The sequence below is a fragment of the Temnothorax nylanderi genome, unplaced genomic scaffold, assembly GCF_030848795.1.
Source record: "Temnothorax nylanderi isolate EJ_2023f unplaced genomic scaffold, tnyl_v1.0 TNYL_tig0003_pilon, whole genome shotgun sequence".
NCBI lineage: Eukaryota > Metazoa > Arthropoda > Insecta > Hymenoptera > Formicidae > Temnothorax > Temnothorax nylanderi.
The window spans coordinates 1,610,057-1,635,482 of record NW_027249065.1 but is presented as its reverse complement, the minus strand read 5'-3'; the positions used below and the strand labels follow the sequence as shown (position 1 = coordinate 1,635,482).

Here is a 25,426-nt window from a genome sequence, read left to right as displayed (position 1 = left end):
ATTAAACTATATTAGATTACCAATTAGTGTATATTTTGTTTCGTCCCTGGAGGTTTCGTTTATCTCTCTCATTTCCTCTCTCGCTTTATGTATCTCTCTCTTTCTTCTTATCGGCGAACTGCGAATCGCAGCTGGCGGGGGCCGCTTTAAATCATCCCTTTCTCATTACCATTTCAAATGGGCCGCGATTAACGCGAATTAATTATCTACGATGGCAATATCCCGCCTCCGGGGCGGATCGGGGCGCCGCGCGCCGTGCCGCCGCTGCTTAAACGTTCGCTCGAGCGACGAGGAGAAAAATCCACCTCGCGGTACATTCGCTCTCCCGATATTGAAAAAATATCGGCTAATTCGGCCGCTACTACGTCGGTCGCGAAAGAGGCGCGAATTAATCCACGGAGGATTAAATCGATCGCGACGCTCGTCGGGAATTGAAAACGCCGTCAGAGAATAGCTGGTACTTAAAAGTACATTAATCGAGTAAAACAAAACTCGGGATACATGCACACCTTGCGAACTAATGCGAACTAAACGATAAAAATAATGGACCGCAATAATGATAATAAATCGTTTATTCTAAAAATGATTTATTATGGTCAACTAATGGTTCCTTTTAAAATACTGGAGTATGAGGAAATGGAGTTTGGGAATGAAAGTATATCATATATCTCTTCTTGAGAGTTTATTATCATTTCTTGAGTACATTATCAATATAATACTGAAATGTTGCAACAGGTGTTTCCTAATGAAAAGTGGATTCCATATTTGTAAACTTTATCGTTAAAATTTTAGAGAGTCGTAAACGGAAATACCCATATAAATTGATGAGGCGACATATTGCATATAATCTCTCCGAATATGAGAGTTAATTTGCTAGTCAAGCTGATGGTGCGAATATACATCCTTACTTATTCCCCGTATATCCATAATGGACCATCGTGCACGCAAATAACAATCGCGGGCGCAAGAACCGATACCTATGAAAAATAGCGAAACGTATGGAAATCAAAAAGGCAATCGATTTCGTTGCGAGAGCGAGCAGTGATTTCAGTGCGCGGCTCTCCAACGGTAGACGCCACCGTCGACGGCTGATTGTGCCGGATTGTTAAACGAACATTTTTGAAAACTGTCCGATCCATTTCTCGCGCGGCGACCATCCGGGTCTCGATCGTGCAAATAACCGACAGGGAGTACGCTCGCCACTTGTCGAGAGCGGTTCGAGCTCGTTAGCTCGATGAACTTCGACCGTTCTGTGACAATATTCCCAGATATTCAATAAAGCCGAGCCGACGCCGACGAGCCGACCGATGTGTGTTGGCTTGGAATTTCGCTTCCTCGCGCGCGGATAGAGATGTTTTGATATCTTTCGCGTTTTTCCACACGAAGAAAGAGCGAGTAAAAAAAAAAGAGCTGACTAAAGAGAATTATCTCAATTTAAATATTTGCGTCGATTTTTGTTCAGGATGAAAAAGCACGGGTTAATATTGTCGAATCAATAGGAATTAAGTTATATCGGAACATTGTTAAATTTTAGGTGATTAGAACTAAAATTCCTTTTTGGAAACGTTTTAGTCTGAAATAGGATAACTATGCAATTATGCTAATGTTGAAGATAAATTTATTCTTCTAATGAGAGTTTTCATAGAGAAATTCACATTCGTCTCGCACCTTTATCTCGGAACGTTACGAAATCGCGATTAACGGCAAGCGACTTGGGAGAACGAGCAGTCTGGTTTTTTTTCTTCTGGCGTCGATTTAGTTAAGAGTATACTTTCTAGCTGATTTAACGACGCATGAAGCGGCGCGGCGAAAAGAAAATGAGAGAAAGAGCCCCGACGACACGCGGAGGGACGGGTCGGGGGTATCGGTCGAGAAAGTATCGCGACGCGACGAAGGAGACCGCATTCGGCCGTGGAAATACCCGCGCGACTAAACGTGCCAGTGCCATCCGAATGCACGTGCCTGTGTGAGTGTGTATGTGCGCGCGGAAAGGGATTCTGCACCGGCGGCAATGGGATAAATGTATTCCAGTAGCGCAAGCGCGTGCACACCCCGGGACAAATAGAGTCGTTCTTAACTTCGCTCGATTATATTACTCGGTCTCGAGAAATTACCGAGTCGCTTACATGCACGACTGGGGACGCGATTAAACTTTCCATCGGATATTTCTCGGTGTCACGAATAATAAGCAGGCTTGAATTAATAAGAGGGAAGGACGTTCGTCCAAGAGAGCCCGAGGGAACGTTAATTATAATTTGGAACTAATTCGTTATTTTAGCGAAACGGGATTATATGATTTTTATTGTGCGAGACGTGCGCACGACATGCCCCGCAAAAGTTTTCATGTTTTTATACTTTTGGGTATGTGGGAATTAATATATAGCATCGAGATAATAATATTAGAACATTTAATTGATCTCATACGTCTGAAATGTCAGATGCGGCGAGAATGAAAGTTCGCGTGCACAGGCCTTTCTGAAGCCAGGAATAATCCGGGAATGGAGAAGTATTGAATACGATAGTGTAGTTCCTTACTATTCATCCGCAATTAAGCGGTCGCGGCGAACGGTGATTACTGCCGGTACGTTTAATTTGCATGACAATGCAGCGATTCGCTCATCGACATGCACGTTTCGTTTCGGTTCGTGCGTTTCGACTATCGAGAAAGTATCGCCGCGACGATGCGAGGATCGCGCGCCTCGGGAGATCGACTCCTAATCGGAATACGTGCTCGCTTTATGGAAGACAATCCAGGCTTCGCCATCGTTATCTGAGCTAAGTTAAACGTTCACGCTGCAAGTGTCAGGCAGGCTCAGGAAAAAGATTGTCGTTTTCCGCTCCAAAAAATGACACTTAAACTTTTATGATATGAGATGCGCAGATTCTTTCCTCGAGAATAAATCTCTTGACATTATATCGAATAAATATGCATGTATTACGAGTGTGTATACATATATATATGGTATTAACAACTTTAATAAATGACTAGTTGATATCTTTCGCACCTGTAATAATTTATGTATATGAAATCTTTATTTCTTACTGTCTCGCGACTTGGTAATTTATTTATTTATCGGAACACGAGCTCGCGACCTTTTGTACTTCGTATAACACGTATTCCTTTCCTTTATGTCTTATGACGTATGGCGTTTCCTGTCAAATGTTGTGCACGTGCTAAAAACATACTTCTTGATTGTACGTTTTTTTATCGTATCTATCGCACTCGCCGTGGAGAAAAGTCTCTATCTCGATTAAAAATGAGACCGTACACTTTGCGGCATTCCCGTGCTCTCCCGCTGCGCGTGCATTACTTATGTTAATGCATTTGGAAAAATTCTGCGGTAAACATACCAGGGCGCGCGGCGGCATTAGCATCGCTTCTTGACAAGTCGTTCAACGTATGTCAGATAACGCACGTACGAGAAGGAAAGCCATCCCGACCGACCTTTAGACGTCTATTTAAAGCACTCTTCGCGCCCCATACTCGCCATTTTGATTGCCTTACATGCTGCGAGTTGAAATACAAAAAAAGCGGATAATTTATACATGCGAAAAAATACTTCTGGAAGAAAACATTGCTATACGATTTATAAAACGGTCTTATTTCAGAGAAGAGAAAGTAAATTTTATTTTCACACTGATACATTATTTTGTTATACAAGTAATGTAAAATTTTTTAATTCAGATTATTGAAGTAACCAAGTTTATAATTTAATCTTCATTCTATAAATCAACGATGAAGATTCATAAATAAAAATCCATTACACTTAGAGATTTCTACATAATCTAATTCGTAATTATTAATTATTAATTTAATTATAATTATTACGATCGCCTCTGCCTATGAGTGGCAATAATCGTTACAAAATTGTAGCGTTTCGTTCTATATGTAATATCGGCGTCACCGGAAACGCGACTAAACAGGTGTTTGCGCCAGCTGCGATCACCCTCGCTATGCCCCGTCACGAATCCCTTCTGTCTCTGCCTTCGTCTTCGTCTTGTCTCGACTCTTCGTTCGTCGCTTCCATCGGTGCTTCCTAAAAGACCGGTAGTTATTCTCGGCACTGCGTCATATGAGTGAATTCCACCTCCGTCATATAAAGCGAAGTGAATTCGCTTTCCGTGAAAGACGAGGACATTCCTCGTCACAAAGCACCGATGTTCTCTGACAATTAATATGCGGAAAATTATGCCTGATAACAATAAAAGTAATCCTATTTTATAATTTAGAAAACTCGACAGAATAAGAATGACAGCAATTCTGCCGTGTGGGCGTATTGTCAACAATTTCCAAATATTAGATTGTAGGAGCATATAGTGTACAAAAGCGATTATAAAAGCTTGAGCAAAGATTAATTCTGACACTCTAAAAAAACGCCTTGTAAACCCTACGGGGATATATACACAATAAATCTACATACATACATACATACATACATAATTCTGACACTCCGTTACTTTTCGTTGTGGGAACGTTTTACTCGCATTTTACGTGAATATATTTGGAATTAATCGAATAATAATTTTTTGGTTTTCAGCGTGGATCGGGACCGGCTTCGGGAACGAGAGCGACAGGCCCGCGCGGCGATGTCGGTCCAGGCGGAGCAGGCGGCTGCGGGAGGTGGTCCTGATACGAGACACCATCATCACCACCACCATAACCACGCGCATCATCATCACCCCAACATACATGTCTCCACGCCGAACCTCTTCCGTGCCCCCGTCAGGGTGAGTACATATATTTCATTTATTCTGTCTCGACGATCGGCGAAACACCGTTTTTTCCCCACCGCCACTGTATGTTTCGGCATGCACTCGCGTACGGCGATATTGATTATCTTTTTTCGCAAACACCCGGCGAGCATTCACTCGTTCAAAAAAATCGTAGTAGATATTCCATCTTTTTTCTAAAATATTTATGGAAAATTTCGAGTTATCCGTTTTAAATATTACATCATTATTCATTGTTGCCGGTATTTATATACATTGATTTTCATGTGAATAACATTTTCTAAATATAGCTACGCGAGCGTTACAGACTTTAATCTAACTAACGCTATACCGTGATAAAATATTTTCGCAAATGGAAATTAAAACAGCTGTTGTCCGCCAGCCATTAATTTATTGTCAGCCATAATACTTTTTTTCTCTCTCTCTCTCTTTCGATAAAGAGAACAGCGTCATGTGTCAGTTAAATTGACACACCGAACACATTTTGCGGTCTTTTTTCTCGACGAGATGATGCCAAAAATGTTTCTGTACGGGGAAATGAAAGTAGCGACGAATACCGGCCTGTCGATCAATTTCGCTGCACACGATTGCATCTCGCTGCGCGCATTTAACGGTCATACCGCGTTCTAAAACGAGTATGAGTCTATTTTCCTTTATCAAATGGCATTTTATTAAGCACGATGCTTTGCTATTCGCGGTATTGCAAAGTCGCGAATAATTAATGAGCGAAAAGGCGAGAAAATCTAATGGCTAATGTTCATTTCTTACCGTTTCTCTCTCTTTCTCTTGTTTCATATTTATTTAAGCAGAATCCCAGCCTCGCGTTGTCCGATCGCTTAATTTAATGGATCTTTCTCTTGCGTTTTAAGAGCCATTTCGCCCTTTCTCACCCTGTCTTTTCACTACCGTTTAGTTAGTAATCGTAGGTACCTACCTTGCCAAGTGGATTCACTGACCGCTTCAATTAACGTTAACCGATAGCCGTCTCCCTCTTTACTCTGTGTATAAATCCACGGTAATGCGCAGAGCGCTTAATGAATTTGCCCTCAATCACAGTCATTAACGCTACTCAATTTATCCATGAATAAGATATTCGAATTTTCGCTTACTCGGGTATCGAGGATATTAATGATTATATTATTACTATATAGCATGTATAAAAATTGCGAATTTCACGAATGATGGTTAAACATTATGTCACAGCGTATTTTTCAATATCGATATGTGGAAAATTTCAGTTATTCACTTAAGGCACAACTTTGTGATTACAGTAATGCGATTTATCGCGAACATTGCTTCCGTCGTTCGCCACGAAACGACTTTGTAACTCAACAAGTCTTTTCACGGCCTGGAAAAATGAGCAGTGTATTTATCTCAGCACCGAGATCCTTCGCCTTCGACCTCGAGAAGTCCAATTCGACCTTTGCGACAGCCATTGTTCAAAATGATGCCTTCGCGTTACTCATTACTCGCGTTACTCAGCGTTACACATTACGTAATGCTGTCGTAGGCGTTAGCGCATTTTAATTCATTTGTTTCGCAAGAGGGTCGGTTTGCCTCCCTTAAAATTTCTCTTCATAAACTTTTCTACGTCCTTCGTGAAACATTGAAGAGCATTCTTGAGTAGCGACATCCATGGGTCCTTAACCTTTAGAAGACGGGCAATTTGTTTCACGACTTTTTGTGATTTTTATGTGTTAAAATGTTATACTACGCAAAATAAGCGACCCGCGTGGAGCCTAAAAATAGGCTTCCCGTTCTCCACAAGTTAAGACCTTCCGACCTCAAATCTGGCGCAGCTGTAGCTATCTTAAGGGCCTACAGGGAAACCTCACACGGTCGTTATGGCGAAGTCAAGGATCCGCGTTGGATCTTCCCTGTCACTCGTAAAGATGACCTTCTTTTCCCTCTTTCTTCTCTTCACTTTCACCCTTAGCTCTTGTCCGCGCTGTTCTCCACCGGGATTACTCTCGTCGAAATTTATTTCTAATCTACAATGCTTCAGCTGGAAGAAAGGGATAATGTCTTTTGGGGAATCGTGTCACAAATATAAATTGAAAAAGATCCTTGCCCTTTAACCGGTTATTACGAAAGAGATTACCTCAGATCACGCTCGTTTTGACGGTCCTTTTACTCTCGAGAGCAGTTCTGGATAGTAAGATTCTACGGATAATAATTCTTAGTTCCTTTTCTACGGACAGTCGTTCTCGAGAGTAAAAGCTCTTACGTCGAACGAAAAGTGATCATTTCATTAAAGCGACGGCGGGTGAAAGCATCGATAATGATAACCGAGATAGAATCGTACGAATTTCCGCGCGGTGGAAATTTTCTACGATCCTACAACCGGTCTATGACGTGACATTAAAATCGCCATTTGAATATTAATGACTTCGGAATCGTTACACTCTCGTCTCTCTCGAGCGAGTGTTTTTTATTACGGCGAATAGAAATGAAAGAAATACTCGGCTCCCTCTTCGGGTTGTTAAACCGCTTAATTACATAACAGCATTCTCTCATTACGCTCGCGCGACACCGCGCCCCGGCTTCGGATCGCTAATACTATTTCTTTCGCAGGGTGCGAATGAACCCCGGCCATGCTCCGATTGGTCCTTTCGCGTACTCAACAGGTGTTTTCTCGACTTTTAACCTTCCTTAATGAGTATTTTAACGTTCCTAATGAGAACGTGATGAGAGCGATCTGATTCTCTTGAGCATCGCGATCAACGAGGAATTTCTTCATTTTCAGTAGAGCAATCATTCGTACGCATTTTGATTAGTGGAACAAAATCTTAATTTTTCTACGACTTCAATAATCGTCCAGATATGCCGGAATGAAGAAGAACTGACACACTTATTAACTCCTTATATATTTTATTCGCGTCTTTTTATTCACATTGACGTAATAATTTTATCTCAAATTCGTTAAAGTGGATGAGAAGATCAAAGGCAAAGGGGCGTATGCATCGGTTTCTAAACACAGTTATTACAAAGAGAGACATGTCGTCCGTTTCTTCGCCGAGCGGCTGAGAAATCTGCCTGATTGGCTCCCTAACAATCATAACTGTAACCGCGCGTTAGTAACCGTACGATGAGTTGCGAAGCCGCTTAGCGTCTTTGTCGCCCAAGCGGAACGTAGAGGCAGAAACGGGAAGCTCGAGAGGATGAGGAGGGAGAAAGAGGGAAAGCAAAGGAAAGGAAAGCGGAGGGACGTAGGCAGAAAGGAAGGAGAGAAAATGGCGCCGGTTTCTTACGAGTTCGATCAGCTTTTATGACTTCGGGTTCTTTTTCTCATTCTCTTTTTCTCTCTCCTGTCTCTGTCCGTCTATCTATCTATCTCCCTCTCTCTGTCTCTCTTTTTCTTTCTCTTTTTCTCTCTGTCGCGCTTTTCTTTCTGACGGGAGGCGCAGGCGCGAACGGAAAAGCGGATTCTGCGACTTTTTCCCCGACGCATCACGTAGTTCGTCTACCACACGGAATACCGTATCCGGATAGCGTCGTCGCGCGCTGCCAATATCGGGGACGCAATGATGCACCGCGCGGAGTCGACGTGAAATATCGACTGCAATCTGTAGGATTATTCACGCGCTGCGAAAATATGCATGCTGGTTTGTTACGCCTCGTAAGAACAGTATGTAGCTCGAATTGATTAACGAGGAAACGTATTCGGATTCCGGTGGTTTAAAATAACGTAAAAACCGAAGAGACGTTTAAAAGATGTCCGGAAGATTGCGATGCGCTTCACAGACTTTTGCGCTACGTGGAAAGTTTTCAAGAAAGTTTCAAAGTGATATCATAAATATTGAGATTTCTAATTAACTAAATAGATGTCAGTAAGCAATTTTTGTATGCAACGTGTAATGTTGGAAAACTAATGTTGGAAAATCGCGTTTTATTTTCGACACATTGTCGTTTTCCTTTTTCTTCACTTCACCGTTTTTCTTTTGAACTTTACTCCTCGAAATAGGAATCTGCAGTTATATTTTGCGCTGGTATATATTTTTATGTCTATGGAAATCGTTATCCCCCGGCTTGTCCGTCGCGAAAATTCCCTCGAGTGCGCGCGCGCGCGATAGTTTATCGTGTTCCAGCTCGGTGTTTAAAGTTCGTCGAGATTAAAGCTCGCTAGTTGGGAGATTACCCGGTCCGATAAATAAAGCAGTGCGCGGATCGACCTCGGAGAGACGCTATTAGTTGTGTTTTCCTAGCAAAGTCGGACACTATGGGTCTCTAATAGCGACATTAGCCGCGAAAGCGCGGCTAGAATTTTCCTGTATCTTTTATCGGTGCGACCGGAGTAAATTGATTAAATAAGAGTGTTGATAACGTGTCCCGGTATACATTTATTAAATGAAATACTCGTGCGCGCGCTCAGAAAGAGCGCGATTTATCACGTCCGAAATCTGAACTCCGGAATATACCGGTTTCAATCGCCGGGTTCTCCACCTCGATCAGTAACATTCGTCGCGAGATATCGTTATGGAGCCTCGTCGGAATCTCGCAGATGGAGGCACTTCGGCACGCGAGTCATTCGCGCGCGGGCGGAAATAAAGATGCTGTACGTGCGGCGAAAGAGGGACGTTATTGCGCGAGCGTGAGGTTTCGACGCTGTGTGCGTCGCAGCTGCAATGTTAAACGGATGAATCGCGCGTATTTATTACCGAGATTAACGTGCGCATTTGCATTCTCTCGTATCCGCGAAATCCGCGCGCGGAGAAAATTCGCCACGTAACGTGGGCAACGCTGCGAACATTCGGCTAAGAGGGATTATGATGATAGGGCCCTTGTGTGCGCATCTGTGTGTACATATTATATATTTCTCGCGAACGTGGCTCATGCGTAATAACGATCGAAAGTTCTTTGCCCCCGAATCTACTTACATTTTTCGCGATTACTTAAATATGATGGCGTAGTCTAAAAGGATATGTAGTCTTTTAGAAAGAGTAATTTTTTTACTGTGACTATTATAGAAGTATAATAACAAGCAAAGAATATGAAGAATATATTTTATAGGTGTATTTCACTGCCATTTGATGTAACTCCACGGCGTTAAGATTTGGAACATTTTATTTTTATTCTGATCGAATATCTCGTTGAAGCTATACGTACGATAAAACTGGTATTATTATTATTATTAAACTAAAACTCTCGGAGGAAAGAAAAATTCGAAGACGAAGATACTTAACTGCATCATATATTATCGTGTTCAGGAAATGACATTCTGTTTATGTGTATTATAATGCCGCCGTAAGCCGGGAGTGTCGTTTTTACGGACGGTTCTTATTTTATCTCCGCTCGCGGACATGATTTGTCAAGACTCGCTCTTTACACACCCGTGGATGTCAGCACGCGCGATAAAGTTATTTGTCGTTCTTCTGCGGGAAAAACGCATTCTCCGCGACACAACGAAGAATGCGTTTTATTCCTTTGCGCGGCAGATAAGAGAGCTCGCTCCCGCGGATTTTCCTTTCTTTCCCTCCGTGTTCAAACAGAGACGACCAAGGTTGAAGTGTCTTTCTCTCTCTCCGTCACCTTTGAAGCTGCTGCAACGAGAGCGCCACTTTTTTATTTGCACGAACACCGCATTTGCCTGGATTTAGGAGCGAGGCACAATAGAATATAAGAACGAAGGGTACACATGAAAAAACGCGGCTATCCATAGTACTCGAGATTAAATTCTATTCAATTAGCAACTAAGAAATTAAAAACAATTCATGTTTAGTCGATTAATGTAAAATGTTTCCTACTTTTAGAACATCATGCGGGTCTAATTTAATTTTTTCCTGATTATTAACAGCTGCGAGCGCACGGAAACTGCGCATTTCTTCGAGTCGCAATACGTTACTCGTTTTAGATTAGAAATTTTACAAAAAGTTTACTAACATTTTGAATAAAGCGATACTTTGGTCTTGCTACATTTTCCCCATTAAGCGCGTACGTTGGTACACTCGAAATTCTGCGGGGCGAAGTGCAGAATGCCGAGCGTTTTTGTGGGACGGATCGATTGCGACATGCTTTTTCCGTCGGGACGGCTTTTTTAATTCACGTCGAACGAGAGGGTGGCCGGCTCTCGCGTTGATTACGTGGTCACTCCAGTCGGCCGCAATGGGTTCGCGCAGCCTGCATGCATCCTGGTCGAATCGTAATTCCCTTTTACACGCGCGAACGGTATAATTAGCCGATCGTAAAAATATCTGATAAGAAGACGGACTGTCCCCGCGGAAAAATCCCCGGGCTGAGCGACTTTCTTTCGCGCGCACATAAGGAAGCTGAATCTACCCCGGGCAGAAAATTCAATCGAGCGGATAGCAAAGTCCCTCTCTTTCTCGACATAGCAATTCCTATTCATCTCTCTCGGATTCCGACGAAAGCTGGTTTCATCGGAACCGCCTTCGGTTCTGCGATTTCTATCCAAACTTCTCGGATTCGTTGGTTTTAAAAGGGGGGCGTTATCAACAGCTATGCGTTGTGAAAACGCGAATGGAAATTTATGGAAAATTAACGAGCTCGCGAAATTAATAGAGCTGGATATTGACGGGCGAGAGCAACTGTAGGAGATAAGAGGTGCAAATTTATATAAATCACAGTTAAAGGTTATTCGGTTAATATTACTACCGAATTTATTACGTTTTATTAATTTATTATCTATGTGTCGTCCAGATTTTAGTTTCATGATAAACAAGGACTTAGTATCGGAACTAAACTACTCGCGACATTGAGTATCTCCAAATGTTAGCTTTGAATATTATTATTCGTCAGAAAATGAATCGCGGATATTTTATTGCGCAACGCGGTGCGGCTGTAATGGCGCATTTATTACATTATGAAATACGAGACATGCGTCGCGAGAATATCTCTCGCAGCCATAAAAGCGCATTTATGTGACTAGAAACTCGCGCGCGCGAGCACATATGTATTTATATATATGTAAATATATATATATATATATATCTCCGTCACGTGCCGATACCATTCTTCCGGCATGACGTCGCGATACGCTTCTGTTAAACGCGCCGGAACTAAAGGGGCCAAAGAAACATCGCGTCGCATCGTGGCGAGGATCCGCGAGCAACAACGTATCGGAGAGATATCCTCCGTTTCCTTCGTGGGCGAACGGCGGGGAGATTCTGTCTGTATCCTGTCGGATATAGCCCGCGTCTATATATATTGACTTTACGTTCGAGCGGAGCCGCATCGTGAAAACTCGAATAATAAGAGAACAGGGAGAACCGGAAGCTCGAATTTTCTTCGATGAACGACCAGGCGGAAACTTGGACTCGACACACCACCGCGGGCGATCTCGCGAATCTTTGTACTACAGTATACTTTTGCGCTGTATAAGTTATTAATTATTTCTTTGTCGAATGATCTTGTGGAAAATTGGAAATGTCAGATTTTTAAATTGTTTAATGGGTTTTCCGACTAAAAAGAAAATCAAGAGAGAAGATATATTTTTGAAAATATGCTTATATTTTGTACTTTTTCTCATTACATATCTTTTATCATTTTTGTATTCTGATAAAGATACGAGATTCGATTGGAGTTAATTAAAGGAATAGTTAACTCCAACCTATGTAGATAAAAGATGAAGATTTCTTTTTAATTTAAAGTATTTTATCTAATATATTTGGATATTTTTTGACAATATTTTAAATTGAGAAATTTTTCTGAGTTTGTTAAATTCTGCACGGAAAGAACGATTTTGCTGAAGTATCTAAAAATTTTGGCCAGATCTGAAAATAATTTTGTTGCACTATTAAAATAATTATAGTAGGTCGCTGAAGTATGATGATAATACTGTAAAAAATTTTGATATTTTAGCAATCAGTTTAAGTGTTCTACATAATCATTTTGATGGTGCAACAAAATTATTTTCAGATTTGTATCTAGCTAAATTTTTAGATACTTCAGCAAAACCGTTCTTTCCGTGTGACTGAATTGAAAAAGTTAATATTTGTTGCCACAGATATTTCTTGTCCTCTTTGTTTTTTCGGGAAACTGTCCACTGTACATAATATAAACTCCGCTCACACGACTAGAGAATGTTATGAGTTACGCAATACGCCTTTTGTTGCGCCTGGAAATAGCAGCATCCCGGCGTATTAGCGGATGCCTTTAACGAGTCGTTTCTTCCCCGTTGAAATCTCGATTACTCTCGAGAAGCATCGCTTATTAATACACCGCAGATGAATGTCATTGCTGCATTTGCGCGCGCAGAACCGCGCGTGCAGTAATTAAACACTCCGCGCTCATAATCTTGCTTTTGAAGTGATGATGATTAAACCCGATCTCGGGTGTGAAAAGTAATAGACTGCGATAAAGGCGTCGACATTTATCCACGCGAGTTTCCGTCTCTTTAAATCAACTATATATATATATGTCTTATATTTTGCATAAATGTTAGGCCAACAAATTTGCGATAGATATATTATTTTTTAACTTATACATATATTTATTTTAGAAAATATTTTATTCTTTATATATCAAAAACATTAAAAATCTTGAAAAAATATGTCTTCCGTGAAAGACTTCTCAGATAAGTAATTCTATTGCACACAAAGTATATAATAATCCTAAAACACAATGAGCTGATAACGCACACACGTATGGACTTTTGATATTTGGGTATAATACAAAATCGATAGACTTTAAATTTATCGGATTTTAATTCCGAAACATCAATTAACATGACGCGTGTGTAATACAGCGGTATTGTTTTCTCAATGATCGTTTATCCCTTATCCTGCGAAATATCGCGCTTTCAGCCATCTGTGTCGAAACATTCGTGATAAGCTCGTGTATCGTATACACCAATAGGCGGATTATGCAATCCGCTCCGCTCGGTTTTAATGGCAATACATACCGAGAGAGCGAGCGCCAATGACGGCGACAACGATGACGATGACGGTGCCCGGCAGCGATGATGGCAAACAACGATCATTTCTCGACATGCGTTCGCGTATTGGTAGGCCGGGAATTCATTAGGGCTTCCTGCAGCACTCACGCTAAAACCAATCGACCGATCGCCATTGCTTTCATGCAAATTGTCTGATCCAGTTGTTACGTCGACATGTACACACCGATATTCCAAAACTTTGTGGAAGCGTTTAATATGAAACTGATTTTATTTGCGGAAGCACTTCTCGGTTAATCCTTGCGCGGCTTATTAAAAGTTTGATAAGAGTCTTTATTATTTAATGTTATCGCTGTAACATTATTAAGATGCAATATTAATTCTCGCATTTATTTTTTCCGTCGTTATTATTTACAGTTATTTGTTTAGCACTAGCTTTGACTAGTTTTGACGAGACGTTAAAAAGTTTTCCGGATAGATCGGATATTACTGAAGATTATTTATGCTAAGCGTATCGTGTAAGGAATAAGGATACGCATAGCAATTAAGCTTAATCGCCGAGTAAGTAATACTTGCGAGTAATAATGACATATAATACGTTTGAAATGCTCATTGAAGATCGTTGCAACGTAGCATGCGAGATACAGCGATATACTGTTAAGGATCAATTTCTCAACGCGCTAATCCCAAGGCAATGAACGGAACTGGTATATATGATTATTCTTTTTTCGTATTAATAAATTCTGCACGAAGCAATTTTCTCACGGGTATGTAATCCAGGGCAAAAAATTTCAACTTTCTGCATGAATGTAATTTATTGTGGAACGCGAAACATATTTTACATGCACGCAAAACGGCAATTTAACTAGTTGGAACGTTAATTAAGTTATCATTACTGAACTGTTAACTGAATCAGTAAAGTCTATACGGGTTCTGAATTAAATTAAGTTAAAAAATTTTAATTAAATCATATTAATGCTTTGTTAAGCGTAATTTATGTTTTAAAATGCCTCTTGCGTTTCAAACGTACTTTATACATCTCATTTCTTTCTTCTTTCTCGATAAACAGTGATGTTGATAGTTGCAAATTTCAGGTATTCGGAATAAACTCAGAGTTATGAATATCAATTTAGGACAATGTAGAACAGATATGATACAACCTTCAAAAATATTATTAAAAAGAAATAGGAGGCTAGACGTCGGCATATGTTCATTAGTTATGCGCGACGCGTGAACGATCAGTCGCGTAAAATTGGCGCCGGCACGGCGAACGTGTTTAGCAATCTCAGTTCTCTTTGTCCGCGTCTCGTTTTCGCGTGTATTAAAGGCAGACAGGCTTCGGGCCCCACATATCGTTCGCTAATTCGCCGTTCGCTTCGGCGAATCCGCCTTTCGCGAAATCTGCCGCGTTTCTGCGCGGCTCCAACGGAGTGGAGTTTAGAGATCGCGCTTTTGCGAACCGAACGGAAAGCGAAGCCCCCGCGATTTGTAGGTCGTTTGATCGCGTTATACCCGGCCTCGTGGCTTTACGTAATCCAGACGCGCGCGCTCCGCGTGTGTCGCGTACGTGTGCATCCCGTCGTCGCCACCGTGTGCATCTCTCGGTTTGTGCGCGCGCGCGTGCGGATACACGTGCGGCGGCGATCGGAGTCTGTGAGTGTGTGTTGTCGGGTCGCGCGGCGTGTGAGCGAGTGTGTGCACGTGTATACGTGCCGTGTACGTTCACACGCCGTTCCGTCGAGTACAGACACTGGCGCCTACGTGAACGCCAGATTATAGACTGGCTAGACCCGCGGGGACGAGTGCATTCTCTGTTCGCTTCTCGCTCCGTTCCGTACGTGTGCGAGCGCGAGAACGTGTGTGCGTGCGTATCTCCGCCATGCTATCGGCCCTCTTCGTCTCTATCTCTCTCTCTCTTTCTCTCTCTCTCTTTCTCTCTCACTTCTCGCGAACGGCGCACAATGAGATATAAAATGAGACGCAGAGAAAATAAGACGTAGCATTACCACCGCATAATAAAGTACTAACTATAAGAAGCAATCAGTTGGCGAATGCGACCGGTGCGACAAAACATACGAGCGATTTTAGAAGTCTATTTTCTTCTCGGAGTTATACTTTCCGTACTCGGAAAAGCGCCGGTAATCCTGACCCTTCGCGACGAAGGCAACTTTCTTTAAACCGTGGATTTTCCAAAAAGTTTAGCGAGTAAATCCTTTATCGAAAGGATTATCCGGGAATTAATACACGGAAATTAGATAACAGTCCGTTTGGTAATCTAACGTCTGCCAGTAATCTAGGCTCGAGAAGCGAAAACATATGAATTAATGACAGCTAGAGGAAAGCATGGGAAGTGTGGCGTGTAGCGTATGAAATATAAAACAGCTCGGCGCTCGCAGAGAGGAGAATACAGGGGGAGGGAGGAGGATATCCGCGCGCACGTTATGCGGGGGGAGGCTTTTGTAGAATCGGCGACGGATAGCAGCGGGAATATACGCGTTTACTCGCACGAGATCGTCGGATTATATTGTACGTTAAAGGCCGGCGTCTCGGAGCTTCGACGCGACAAGCGTCGTCGCACACCTTCGCCGCCCGTGTTTCTCTTTCGTTCCGGCTGCTCGATCGAGCGTGCCGCGTCTCAAGGAGAGATCGCTTTATACATTTTGCTCGCTGCCCGAGAGCGCTGTGCGGGCTCGAACGCGCCGCGCAATAATGCGCTTTTTCGCTCGTCCTCGTTTAAGGCCGAATCAGCGTAAAAAGCCCGGCGCGGCCGTCCGACGCCTGTCGTCTAGCAGCAGCGCTAAACGCGATCCATTCAACTTTTTGCCGGGTAATGTGTGACATTTACTCGGGTTCGACCCGTCGAATCTGCATAAGCGCACGTGCGTGCACGCGCGACATACGATCGATGACACACGCATCGGTGATTAACAGCGGACAGCTGTGCTGACCACTGAGTCAGTTTTATAAGCAAGTTTTTTCAATGACAGCCATTTATATATTTATTTATTTCGGAGTCTGTTTTTTTTTTATATTTGAATTGTATATAATGTTTAATTTGCAAATGCATTTACATATCTCATTAATATTCATATAATCTGAACAGCGAAGTCGATAAAATGCTTCTCCCTTAGATTTACGATATGTTCACTAAAGTGGAGGGGATGATATTCGAATGATTTCCATGGAATTGTGTGTCGACCACGCGCGACGCGGCTACCCAGGTAAAAAGAAGTTTTTTTAAACGAGTCGAGGCGAAATAATTTCCGCGGGATTATCGTATACGCGCGTGTGTGTGTTTTGAGTCGCGAGGCCTCTCGATGTACGTGCCCGATAAGCGTCGTGTCGAATTTCGCCGTTGCACGCAAAATCTAAGCATGCCAGTGATACGGGAACGAAGAGGAACGCGAGAAAGGTCTCTCGATAAGCCACCTTAATCGTTCACGAAGTCAATTACATGATCCGTCGAGGCATCGTCGCCGGTAAATTCATTATCATGGCAATTGCGAATTCATACATGCACAGGAAAACAAAGATGTGTCTTCATTAACGCAATCTCCGACGTTATACATCTCCGACTCCTAATCTAGTTAGTTTTAAAAACGACCAAGGACGTATAACACTTTTTCAAGCGGATTTTAAGAATGCATTTGATCGCGATTGTATGTACGCTTTTTTTTTTAGAACGAAACAACGCGCCGAAGTGGACACGATTCGGCCTTGCGGTCAGGTAGATCCGCGGCAGAAATAATCGCGTTTTCTCCTTAACCGAGAAATTCCCACGGAAGAGGCGCGAGAGAAAGAGTCAATCCTCGCGCGAGCACGAACTCCATCTTCTCTCATCGTCCCACGATACTATCGGCGATTCCCGCGCGCGTTTATTTCGCTCTGTCTCTCGCTCATTTGTCATTCGCCATTATACGTCCGACCGGAGAGAATTCTAGCGTTGGAAGGACCATATTTACCGGGGCAATTTATGATGCGGACAGGAACGCCGGGAGGACGTTGGTAATATGGGATCGATTGGCCGAGCGGAATATATCTATTTTCTCAAACGTCGCTCAAAACCGGTAGTCTTGAAAAACTATTAACTTGTCATTTACCAGAGGATTGCGCCGGGAAACTTTTCCATGGGATAACGCAATTTTTTAAACAAAAGAGGATTTTTTTAAATAAAGGAAAGAAAGTCACGCTTATCAATATGCCCCGTGCCGCATTTTTACTGTTTATAAAGTAGTACCTTATTGGCAATTAAGAAAATAATCAGGTTTTGATTAAAGCGAGTCAGTATCACTTACTTGATTTCATCTATCTTTACTGTGTTTGATAAATTTATTATATCACATATAATAGATATAAATAACATTACATGGATTATTTTATACATTTGAATACGTTTAATTGACGTTTATTGCATGTTAAACGTAATGCGTTTGATATATTTAATCGAGAAGCTGACTGAACGAAATTAAATCGAAGGAAAAAACGCGTTAGTCTTGCAACATCCCGAGTTGCGTTCCTATTTCCGAGTCGTTGAACGACATTGATCGTTCCAGTTTCAGATAGATATCGACGTCTCTTCGACTCGTATACGCGAATGAAAGCAAGCGTTTTTTCAGGACGCGGGCTCGCATGCGTGCGGCGGAAGCGGCAATATCGAGGGAATGATCCGTTCGTTTCGACGTACCGTAAGACGCGTGTATGTATACACACGCGAGCATGCCTATAAATTCTCGCGTTGTGTCAAGTTAAATCGACTGTCGTCGAGATAACGAGGCTCGAGAAGCACCTTCCGGGTGTTGAGCCTTTCGAATCGCTTTTAATAACCTTAATGCCCCGTGGGGCAACTATCGAGAAAATCCTGGAAACACGCCGTCACCCTCCTCGCCCGTTCCCCGCCCACCTGGCGCCCCTTTCGCCCTCGCGGCTTTTAAGTTTTGGATTTCAGACGGCGAGGGGGAAATGCGGAACGCGTGCTTTCTTGGCCATCCTCTCGTCGCCTCCTGCATTATTCAGATCTGCCCCGAGAAGAATACCGGGTTGAATTTTAAGAGGGATGAAGAAGTCGACGAACAGCCCTCCCCGTCGCCCTCTCGCCCCTTTTAAAGCCGCTCCGATTTTCGTGCGGCTCTGCCTCGCGTGATTTACATATGTCCTGTATCTCGCGAATTTGCATCGCGCGTTTTCGTTTCGCGCTCGATCTCGCTCGCTCGGTAATCCGCCCGGCGATGCCATTGTCGCGCACGTTCGTCGGTTTCTCCGCCGCGCCCGCGCCGCCCCGCGCCGCGCCGGTCGGATTTTCGCGCATTCTGCGATTAATGCGAGACTCGCTTTCGCCGTCTTTGCATATTCGGCCTATTCGGGTAGACTCGCTGAACAATTAAGTTATATATATGCACACGTAACAGCGCGAGTTGCAAGTTGTTAACGACATTTCACGACTTTACATTGTTATTTTCAGGAAACTTAATACGACTCTGTCCAGCCTTTTTTCCAAACTTTTAAAATTGAGAACGATAAATTTACATATACTTTAATTTTATGTTTGCAAAAGAAGTTGTAAGAACTTGGGCAAAATCGATATTAAAGAAATTAGATTTAATCTATCTTAACAAGTTAAAAAAAAAAATTATTTGATAGCTACGTTAAACCTCTCAATTGCTAAGAGAATCTTTATATCAGCGAACCGTTTGCGGTAAAATCGCGGGGGAGATAAATCGTAAACGAGTTAAATAATTATATATCGTCATGTTATTACTGCGCGATAAATCGCGCGCTCGTTTGGCAGCGGTAGAATCACGGTGTGGGTTTTATAATTAACCACCAACGGTAATCAGAAAGCGTTTATATTACTTTCGCGCGTTATAATAATCGTTTAGATGAAAATGCACTCGCCGCTTCGATGCTGCGCGCGCGCTCGCGCGCCATGTAATAACGTCATGACGATTTAGCCGCGACGCGACGCGGCGATTTCCGTCACAGAGGCGCGTTTCACTCGAAGGACAGCCAATTATTGCACAACGCGCGACATAATTAATTAACCTCCCTTTTCCCCGTTTTCTCTTTCGCCAAAAGCGTTTATCCGTGAAACACTTTTCACGTGGAAACAATTCGGCATGCGCTCTCGGCGCAATGAACGCGTTAATTAAATGTATAAGCTCTCGATTTGCTCTGTTACGACAAAATGTGTATATGGCATTTAAAATGCATACATCTACGAGTCGTCCTATTGAATTGTGTATAATTGATCGAGATTCCACGTACAATGCAATTATGTAGTGCATACAACGGTGATGAGGTTTTGAAATTTTAATCCTTCATTATTTAGTACGCCGCATCCGAGACTGGGGAAATACCGCGCTTTAAAAACTCTTTGTTGATCGATATGGAATATACGACGAATTAAAATCGTTCGCAACGAGTATTACCTAAAATGCGCTTCCGCCCGCGAAACTTTATTTCACGTGTGTTATCTTCGACGATATACCTCGTCGGCGGTTTTACGCACAATATCGCGCGGTAATGAAATCTTTTTACTCCGACCGATTCAGGATTAATATTTATTCTCCTCGCCGTGCGGGGAGATTAATATTTATATGATTAACCAATTCGCACATGCACACGTGTCGGCATATTTGTGTACGTAAGTATACACGCGTTAAGTTGAAATTTACCGTCAGCTGGAATAGTTGGGTGGAATACGGTAGAGGCGGACTTTTAACGGTGCCGTTTACAACATTGTCATTACACGGGTTACGTTTCCGTTACGCGTGCTTGCGTATACGCGTATACATGTTTGTGTGCGCGCGCGCATACATGCGGTGTGTTACACGCGTGCACTATGCTAGCTGCTATTTAGTGCAATTTATTAAACTGCCCCTCTCCCTCGTCGGCCTCGTCTCTCCTCCCCTCCCTCTTTACATCCCGTTTTCCTCTTACTCTTACTCTATCGGTTTCCCTTCTTCATCCCCTTTTCGCTTTGGCTGCTTTGACTGCGCTACGCCGAGTGCACAGAGGGGTCGAGGGGAGGTGCGCTCGGTGGCTAAATACACACACAAACGCGGCGGCGGGCGCCGACGTGCACGTACACGTGCCACGTACACGCTCACGCCGCCGGAGAGAGCAAGCCTGGGTCTCTCACGGCGGGGGTGGTATGACGGAATCAATACCCGGTGTGTGGGAGAGTGGGATAATGCGGTGGCGGCTTGACGAGAGTCGTAGGTAGTAAGAGCCGGAAAGAGAAAGAGCGAGAGAGACAGACAGAGACGGAGAGACGGTGAAAGATGGGGAAGGGTAGGATGCAGATGGATGGGGGTGAGATGAGGAGACAGAAAAGAAGCGAGGTGGAGAGAAAGTCGAGGACTACTAGAGGAAATAAACAATGGTTCGGTAACCCTGCCCCTCCCCTTACTCGTTGTGGTATATGCTGCCGGAAAATTACCCGAGATATCCGAATAATGGCGAAGTGTGCGAGTGGGCGAATTTTTCATCCCCCAACTCCTCCCACGCATCCGTATATTCTTCTCGGCATTTTGTTCTTTTCTGTTTTTTTTTTAAATATTTTTATTGGAAAATAACAATCACGGGCATTACAGTGTGTGGCGGTTGTGGTATATACTCCGCGTACTTTTGTTTTCCCGCGGCTTTACAAGAGCGGGGGTGGGAAAAATAAAAGCGAGCAGTAAACCATGTAGATTGGTTTGCTAATTGTGCGTTAATTCAAGTGGTATTAATTTTGATATCAAGACTGGAGGGCTGGTTTTAAATCTTGCCGAAAACCGTGATCCATCGAATTTCCTTCTCATTTTCTTCGATAGAAATAGATGAACAGAATACATATCTGTAATATCCATTAAAGATTGCTTAATTTTGAGAAAGCTGCAAATAGTGAATCGATATTGCGGAAACTGGAGCACGCCTTACAGTAACAATGTTAATCGCATTAGAGTGAACGGCGCGGGTTCGTGTCCGTTCTTCGAAGGAAAATTTCTTAATCAGGAAATTAGCAGGAATTATATAGATGGCGGAGAGAAGATATATGATGTCGTTTTGATAATAAAATCAACTTGCACGTGAATCTTCTATGAAAATAGAGACTACGAGGAATCTCTTAGAAGATAAGATTATAGAATCTTATCTTCTATAATAGATTCCTCATAGCATTACTAAGCGTTCCGTGCACTTTTACAATCCACGTTGATTATTTATATCGACTTCTATTGATACGCTCTTGCGAAAACACATTCGTTAGATTATGACAATCGATACCACATCTATGTTCATGCGCCATTCGGTATATATTGGTTAAAAGAAGAGAAAGACGATTCGATTAAACTTATGATTATTTAATGTTCTCACGAGAGTTTCTGCAATGACGATTGCTCATTTCCTCGATGTGCGGCATTCCTCGATGAAGTCATGCGTCTCTTTTTCATTTTCTTTCCGCTATCTGACAAGTTGATTCGTTTGATTCGCGCTCTATTCGCATTGCGACCACCTCGAATAGTTCGAGACGTCCTTCTCGAAATTCTCCCCGGCGTGGCGGGAATGTGTACCATCGAGGGGGCGGTTAATTAATCGTACTCTTGGCACGAGTCCACGGAGTTCGAATTTAGCCATAGCGGCCGCTTAACCTCGGTAATGTCCGCCGTGAATTTGGATAATTCCCTTCCTCCGTCTGTCGCGCCCTCGCACCCTCTTTCACTCTCCGTCGCGTTTAGTTTCTCTCATTGTCGTCTCGGCGGCACGCGATTACCCCTTTGTCTCGATCGTTAACTATTTGAGGCCGCGCCTCCGTCGCATACTGATCGCAATTTCAATCACGCTGCTTTCCGTGTTTAGAATTACGCGGACATTTATTGAAATTCAATTTATTTTGTAATGCAATATTTTTTTAAACAATAATGTTCTATCCAAGTATAATTTTAACTTTTAATCATAAATCCGCTTACATATTTTTTGCGATCACTATTTATAATACGTATCTCTCGTCTTAATCTGATTTTATCTCTCTCCTTTAATGAGGCGTGAGTAATCACACAGGAAGAAGCACTTGACTTCTCTTTGTGTTATTAAAACTTTTTTTAAATACAATTTGCTTCAAATAACGATTAAATATGTAAGTGTATATGAACCGAACAAGTTATTAAGCTTCCTTTGCAATCTCGCGTGTGAAATTCGCATTGAAATGATCTCTCGCTATAACGCAATTAGTAACTTGACTGTGCTCGCTGTTTAACTTTTTATTACTCCGGTTTAGTGCTCCTCGATTCTGATGTTCGATACAGGCGGCGCCGGCGCGGCGAGAAAACGTTTTCGCGCGAGCGCTTAGTCAGTGTTTTCCATCGTTTTCCACCGGCGGACTTATCTTTCTACCGACATTTTCCGGTGTTCTTCGCGCGCGGGCTCTCTATCTCTATCTCTTTCTCTCTTTCGACCATCGTATTAACGCAATATCGACTTTGTGCCGAGCTTTCGATATTTCCACCTTCGCCAGTCAGCAGATATGAGAGATCGGGGTAAAGTGGCAGCGCGAATATACTCGGCAGCCGGCATGTGCATCGTATGCACTGCCACAGTAGCGCGAACGTGAACGCAGGAGTCAATGCACTTGCGGCGCAACATCGGGGAGCGAGGAAACAACGTCGTCTTTATGGCACCCGAGACCCGCGGCAACGAGATCGTCTATCAAGACATTAATTGATTCTCGAAGGACAGAAGTCAGAGATAATTTCATTTTATTAACAAGATGTAGCATATAAATGTAATCTATACTGGACATAACTCGCAGAGTTTATGAGACGTTTGATTGTACGATTACTTGAGTTTTGAATGGTTTTATGTAATATATTGCAATTTTATATATATTTAAAACTCAAACATGTAATTATTTTATATGTATAAATGAGGATAAATAATTATATACATCGCTCGCGAATAAGGAAGCAAGGAAGCACACCGCGGCGCAACGTTTACACGCGAGTGCGCGCGGTTTGCAATCCGCGCTTTATGCGCATCGGTGTTGCCTCGACGATTGATACTTGACACTGGATGCACCGGCAATAATGCAAATCAGCGTTCTGTCCTACGACGTATAACGGTGCGATGTAGAAACGCATCAGCGAGCCCGGAAAACTCGAATTAAACTCTCTCGACACGGTCATTTACGTTTTACACGTCGTGTAATGACAACGTGTAAAGAAACGGTTCGCTGCACCGGTGAAGGAGGAAACGATCGGGAATTAGGAGCAATGGCGTAATGATAATAAAGCGTCGTTTGAACGTGAAGGACGGCGACGTTAAGAGTCGCCGAGAGTTGCGACTTTGAATATATAAGCATTAATCTGATGCTATCTCGAGCATTCGAGTATTTGCGTTAAGGATATCGATTATTTGTATATCGCGCATAATGTAATGTTTTACGAAACTCTAGTAATATATCTAACATTTCTTTAAGAAATACATCCTACATACAGCATGTTATCGAGACACGTGATAAAAATTTCCAAGATAATGCATTAGTTCTCTATATCTAAATCGAGAAGGTTACGAAGGCATGATATATCTGTCAATCAATGGGAAGAGTTGAATGAATTATCAAAGAATAAATATCTCTATCAACGATAAATACCGGGGACAATTTCATCGGGTGAAACAGAAGTATCGTTAAATATGAGATATCAGATTGCCTGACCGCGTTGTAAACGTGTGCAGAGTATCACGTTCGGTTTGGCTTTTAACGTTGATAAGGTCGACGGTAATCTGAACGGTTGCGTTTTTGCTTTTACATGTCGCTTTTGTCTTTTAACTGGTTTCGGTCGGTTTTCGGGAAGGCCCAAGATTGCCGGGCCGGAAGAACGGACGGCGCGCGCGAAGGCCAGCGATGAATTATAGTAGGAGCGGAAACCTCGGTCTATTAGTCCATCGGTTACGGAAATTGATTCTTATTACTTAACGTGAACACGCGCGCGTCACGGACGGGACCTCCCTCGTCTATCCCCGTGCCGTTAGGTAACTTCTTCGCCGCGATGTCAATTGCGCATTTAACCGTCCGCCTACGCGACGTGCGCGCGGCGCCTCGTTAAAATGTTTTCCCAGAGCCGGCCAATTAATTTCATTGATAATGAATTTTCTGTAAGCTCGTACGTTAATTTGACGAGGTAACGGCCGGTTCGCGACTCGTTCGCGGAGCATCGAGCGTTCTTTGTATTCGAAGAAGGGACGGGAGGACGAAACAGAATGGGCGACATTCTTTTTCGAGACAAGATATTATAACGGCGAGCGAATAAGATCAGGGGATGAAGCGATTCTTTTAATTGGAAACCTGTGCTCGCCGATTCGACCTCGATTCAGTGTCCGTTTTCACTCGTCTCGATTTACTCCCAACCAACTTTTTATCGCTCGCTGACGAGTGAGCGTTTCCGCAACAATCGGAACTTTTCCCCGAGGGCGTGAGTTTTTTTTTTTTATTAATTCTAATCCGATTTCGCTCCGCGATCTCATATATCTTTCCGCGCTAAATATTTTCTACGCAAATTTATCGTTGATAGCGCGTTATATCGTTATCGATATTCGCGCTATCGCAATACTATTTTCGTTACGACTCTGAAAGCACTACGGAAATCTTCCGAAACTCGAAGGAAACATTATCGTACTCCATATCCGGAACGGACGAGTTTTTAATCTCTGTTCTTAGTATTATTATTACATATTGGACTTACAATTAGTCGAATCGAGAAAATGATTCTCTTAGTGATGTAGGTATTCTTAATTAAGTTAAAGTAGATCGATATTCTGCCTTTTTCGAGCCACTAAATTCCAATTTTATTCTCTCCCTGTCCAATCTCG

General features: G+C 42.8%; 1 protein-coding gene across 7 annotated transcripts in view; it reads left to right on the top strand.

Moving 5' to 3' along the window:
- The window catches only part of Lilli (AF4/FMR2 family member lilliputian), a 205,543-nt gene that overhangs the window by 91,288 nt on the left and 88,829 nt on the right, over window positions 1-25,426 (top strand). For all 7 annotated transcript variants that reach the window (XM_071703782.1, XM_071703811.1, XM_071703792.1 and 4 more), the window contains one exon: window positions 4,539-4,728. In XM_071703782.1, coding sequence (XP_071559883.1) covers window positions 4,539-4,728 — 190 coding nt within the window. The remainder of the gene's footprint in view (window positions 1-4,538; window positions 4,729-25,426) is intronic.